Source organism: Limulus polyphemus, unplaced genomic scaffold (genome assembly GCF_000517525.1).
Source record: "Limulus polyphemus unplaced genomic scaffold, Limulus_polyphemus-2.1.2 Scaffold1323, whole genome shotgun sequence".
In the NCBI taxonomy this organism is placed as follows: domain Eukaryota; kingdom Metazoa; phylum Arthropoda; class Merostomata; order Xiphosura; family Limulidae; genus Limulus; species Limulus polyphemus.
In genome coordinates, this window is record NW_013666933.1 from 81,676 (window position 1) to 86,948 (window position 5,273).

Below are 5,273 nucleotides of genomic sequence, written 5' to 3' on the forward strand. Positions count from 1 at the left end.
GCAGTTAGCTCTCGTGTCGCTTTGCGCGAAATTCACAAACAAAACAAACAAGCGAGAGAGAATCGTATGTTATTAGGGACCAACAAAGTCATAGACCTGCAAGTAATTTGGTCCACAAATAGTTTAACAAACGTTAATTTTGATGTTATAAAAGGATGCATAAATTTATATCAAAGTTTTTAGTTCTTGGAGCAAAGGTCATGCTTACCTGAATACACTTATTATTTATACTTTTACTCTCGCATGTCAAATGAGTTTAGTATTTTAACAAGATCACTTAGACTACTTAACGACATCTTTCCACTGTAATTCTCAAAAACAAAATTTGGATGAAAATATGCGTTTAAAAGAGCATAGCATGACACAGTGTGAAAAATTGATTTAGGCTTAAATTAATTTATTGCGAACACTTTGTATTTTAAACATTCAGATTATAATAATTTTAATTTACTCTTTAAAGTTGTATCTCTCTCTTTTATTAATCGTACATACATACCTTTAATACTGAAGATGTCTTATTTTTTGTAAGTATAAAATTTTGGACAAAACAATAATGATTTTCATCGTTTCTTCTTTATTGTATAGTGAAAAAAACATCCATGATGGATATAGACATGGGGTTGGACCCGAATATGGATACTCTCCGTAAGAGGAAGATCATGGATATAAAGTAAGGAACACTTTTTAACTGTTTAGAACATAATACACAGAGGGTTGTTCACGACCTTTGGTAACACATTTACATGTCAGACACCTTGCTCATAGCTATTCTACTGGTCTATAACTATAAAGTTTAAAACTCCTGGCTCTCATGTTGTAATTCATGTGAAGTATGGCGATTTTCAAATGCAGATAGTAATCAAAACTGATCCCTTCTTAAAGGGTTACACCACGAGACTTTTCGTTGCGATGCTTTGCTATTATACGATTACAAAAGTATGCAAGGCCCGATATTTTAGTATCTTGAAGAAACGATTATCTGTAGTGTTGGACGGGTATTGGTAAGGGGAGAAGAAAGATGTGTTGCCAGCAGAGTGAAAATAGGTCACTCTACGACCGACAATCAGTAGCACACCGGAGGTAGTGAAGATAGTTGTAACTCAAGAACACAGTTGCTAATTGCAGCCAAAGGAAAAGAATCTTCCTATGAAGATGTACATTATATAATTGACACGTATTCTAATCTAACAAACAATACACAAAAGTGTTTCTCCAAAAGTGAATAGCTAAATGGAAGACCATTGCAGAAAGGTCAATGAGCTGTGTTTGTTCTATAACAAATGAAAGAACGTTGCCACGCTGGACAAAATATATATGTCTTCTTACGTTTTTGAAAAAGTTCGAGAAGTTTATCATCTTGTGCCAGTGAAAGAACATTTCAAAAATGATATAGAGCATTTCGCGAAAGATCTTCCAAGAGATTTATGATGGTTGCAGGTTATAGCTATAATAAAGTTAAACGTCTAGCGAGTCGGGAAAATATTTAAAGATGAACTCTGCATACTATCATGGTAAGGCTGTATCAAGAACAAGAAACATCAGTACACATACACATGCATGTCATCGTGTTAGTTCCTCCTCCAAATGCAAGTAAAAGAAGAATTCCAGGTATACCATTCATGAATATTTCCTATGAACTTTTGGATTACTCAATGGGCCTTCAGGCTTCAGAAGTCGCTATCCGTAAACATTTAATGGACTTTGGAAGTCATATAAAGAGAGTGGGAGCAACATAGACCGAAATGAATAGTGCAAATTTCTTTTGCATTGGAAATTGGCCAATAGTTCAGAATCAGGACCATTACAAAGAAAAATACGTAAAACAGGTGGTCTGTAAGGGTAACTCACTCACCTTTGTATCGTTACCGTATAGTGTAAGGCTTAGTCACTCGCCCTTGTATCGTTACCACAGGACCTGAACTCCCTCTGTAATTCCTTTATGATATGTGCATCCATTGTTTATTCTCGAAAAACAGATATTTTTATTATAAAATATAATACTTTTTTTGGTTAATATATATAATTTTTCTAGTAAATATTTATTAAATAAAATAGTCATTGTTTTTGCAAGATTTCATTTCGATCACTTGAATAAAATTTTCTCTAGTTTATGTGTTTTTATAATAACGTTTTCCATTTAACTATATACCATACTCATTCAAATGTATATAGCATTAGTTTTGATGTCGATGCTATATATTATAACGTTTGTGGCTGGGCTAAACTTACCTGTTATTTTCCAAAATGTATGTTAGAAAACAATAGTACATTATCAGGAATGTTATTGTCTGGCTATCAAGTAATTTCATAAGTGGTTGTGATACATCACACACAGCCTGAAAATGCTAAGCCTTGAATTTAAGCTACTTTGTTCTATTTATTATTTTACGGAAAGAGCCAGAAAAAAAAGAAAATTATTTGTTTATTTTGTTCAAGCGCAAAAATGCATAATTGGTTATTTGCGCTGTGCTCACCAAAGGAGTTCGAACTTCGAACTTATCGCTGAGCTACGAGATGGAGGGGGAACAAAAGAAAATAAAGGTAAAATGCCATTTGATTTATGTATTCATTAACGTAAAATTCTAATTAGTTCAAATCAAGATATTAGGGCGTAATAATTTATTTATCCATTGTTATAAAAAGTAACCTTTTGGAGCAGAAGGTAAATCCTGTACTAAGCTTTTTTTAAGAAAGGTGTTCCAGGCCTCGCGCTTTTCTTGGAAACGTTTCCACCGTCTACGATCGTCATTATTCTGATGATAATTATGTACTGTTTTCTGACACCATAATTTCCATCTCTCAAATTGGTTATTATTTGTATAAACGTGACCCTGATTGGCTCTGTGGCAGAACTTTGGGGTTTCGAAGCTGGCGAGCCGGGCTAGAAATTTCAGCTATGAGAGCGTTATAAGAATGTTAGTTAATCCCTTAGCGTGGAATGGTAGGTGGTGGGGTAGTACTGCTAACCAGCTGCCTTCCCTTAGCGTGGAATGGTAGGTGGTGGGGTACTGCTAACCAGCTGCCTTCCCTTAGCGTGGAATGGTAGGTGGTGGGGTACTGCTAACCAGCTGCCTTCCCTAGCTCAAAAATTAAGAACGATAGAAGATAGCTTTACCATGTATAATACAAATACGTATATAAACCAGAAAAGAATATGTCACGTGGTTAACACCAGAAAGTACGCTTGTGTGAAATTTTCATTCCAGATGTTTCTTTAAGATACTTAAACCTGAAGGTTACGAAAATTGAGACCGTTTCATAATTGAAATGTTATTGTTTTGTATTTTAACGCAAAGCTACACAATGAGCTATCTTTAGTACTCTGTCCACCACAGGGAATCGAATCCCGGGTTTTAGTGTTGTAAGTCCCACGTAGTGACTCATTATTTAAAAGCCATTCTTCAGCGTTCAGAAAATTTATAAAATAGAATCTAGAAAAAGGGCATTAAAGGAAACCCCAAGAAAGTGGTGAATTTAGAAATAAAATATAAATGTAAAAAAAAACGTTAACGCTCAAAATGAGAAAGATCCCAGTAGATTATTTTTGTTTTTTCTAAAAATTTATAACATTAAAAAAATTACTTAAAATATAAGAATAATACAAATCGTAACGTTAAAACTTCAAAACAATTACATAACTTCTCCCAATAAAAAAAAAAGAATTGCTGTATAACATCTATAAGTATTTATAGACCTCTAGCCCCCCCCCCCCAGTGGCACAGCGGACTTACAACGCTAGAATACGAGTTTCGATACCCGTTGTGGCCATTGTGTAGCTCTGTGCTTAACTACAAACAAACAAACTTATAGACCTCTATGGTCCGGCATGACCAGGTAGTTAGGGCGCTCGACTCGCAATCTGAGGGTCGCGGGTTCGAATCCTCGTCCCACCAAACATGCTTGCCCTTTCAGCCGTGGGGCGTTATAATGTGACGGCCAATCCCACTATTTGTTGGTAAAAGAGTAGCCCAAGAGTTGGCGGTGGGTGGTGATGACTAGCTACCTTCCCTCTAGTCTTACACTGCTAAATTAGGGACGGCTATCGCAGATAGCCCTCGTGTAGCTTTGCGCGAAATTCAAAAACAAACAATATTTAGCAATATACAGGGATATTGGATAAAACAACAACTGCGGATATACATTTCGGAGATTCTAGAGGTTATGTAAACGCAATATGCAAACTGTAGAATGGACATTTTCATTCTTCACAAGAACATCACCTTGCACTGTGACTTGTCAGAATCTGGGTCAGATTTACGTCGTCATTTCACAGACATATCTTATTGTCACAGACAATAATAGAATACTTTACATGAATGGGGGAGGCAGCAAACTGTCCTTGAAGTTAACATTCCAACCCACCAATATGATGTTTGGACATAAATACCACGATGTTAAAGTATTACTATACTTAGCCCAACCAATATTATAAGTATAGCTCCCATCCTCCACCCTTCCCTGCTACTATCTGGATCTTCAATGGTTCTAAAGAGATCCACACAGTAACAGGTCTTATATAGGGAAGATAATATAACTAACACTACTTTAATGGATCTCTTTAGATAGATAAGACCTGTTACTGTGTGTTAGTTATATCATCTTCCCTATTAGATTAATGTAGTCCTACACAAGATATGATACACAAGGTCTTATATAGGGAAGATGATATAACTAACACTACATTAATCTACCTAAAGAGTTCCACACAGTAATGGGTCTTATACAGGGAAGATGATATAACTACCAATACATTAATGTACTTAAAAAGATCCACACAGTAACAGGTCTTATATAGGGAAGATGATATAACTACCACTACATTAATCTACCTAAAGAGATCCACATAGTAACAGGTCTTATATAGGGACGACGATATAACTACCACTACATTAATCTACCTAAAGAGATCAACACAGTAGCAGGTCTTATATAGTGAAGGTGATATAACTAACACTACATTAATCTATCTAAAGAGATCCACACAGTAACAGGTCTTATATAGGGAAGATAATATAAGTAACACTACATTAATCTACCTAAAGAGATCCACACAGTAACAGGTCTTATACAGGGAATATGATATAACTACCAATACATTAATGTACTTAAAGAGATCCACACAGTAACAGATCTTATATAGGGAAGATGATATAACTACCAATACATTAATCTACCTAAAGAGATACAAGCAGTAATGGGTCTTATACAGGGAAGATGATATAACTAACACTACATTAATCTACCTACACAAGATATGATACACAAGGTCTTAT

The 5,273-nt window shown here is 35.3% G+C and overlaps 1 protein-coding gene across 1 annotated transcript in view; it reads left to right on the forward strand.

Moving 5' to 3' along the window:
- The first annotated feature begins 614 nt into the window (after window positions 1-614).
- LOC106463092 (protein cycle-like) overlaps window positions 615-5,273 on the forward strand; it is a 58,535-nt gene continuing 53,876 nt past the window's right edge. The window contains exon 1 of the mRNA XM_013923063.2: window positions 615-670. Coding sequence (XP_013778517.1) covers window positions 615-670 — 56 coding nt within the window. The remainder of the gene's footprint in view (window positions 671-5,273) is intronic.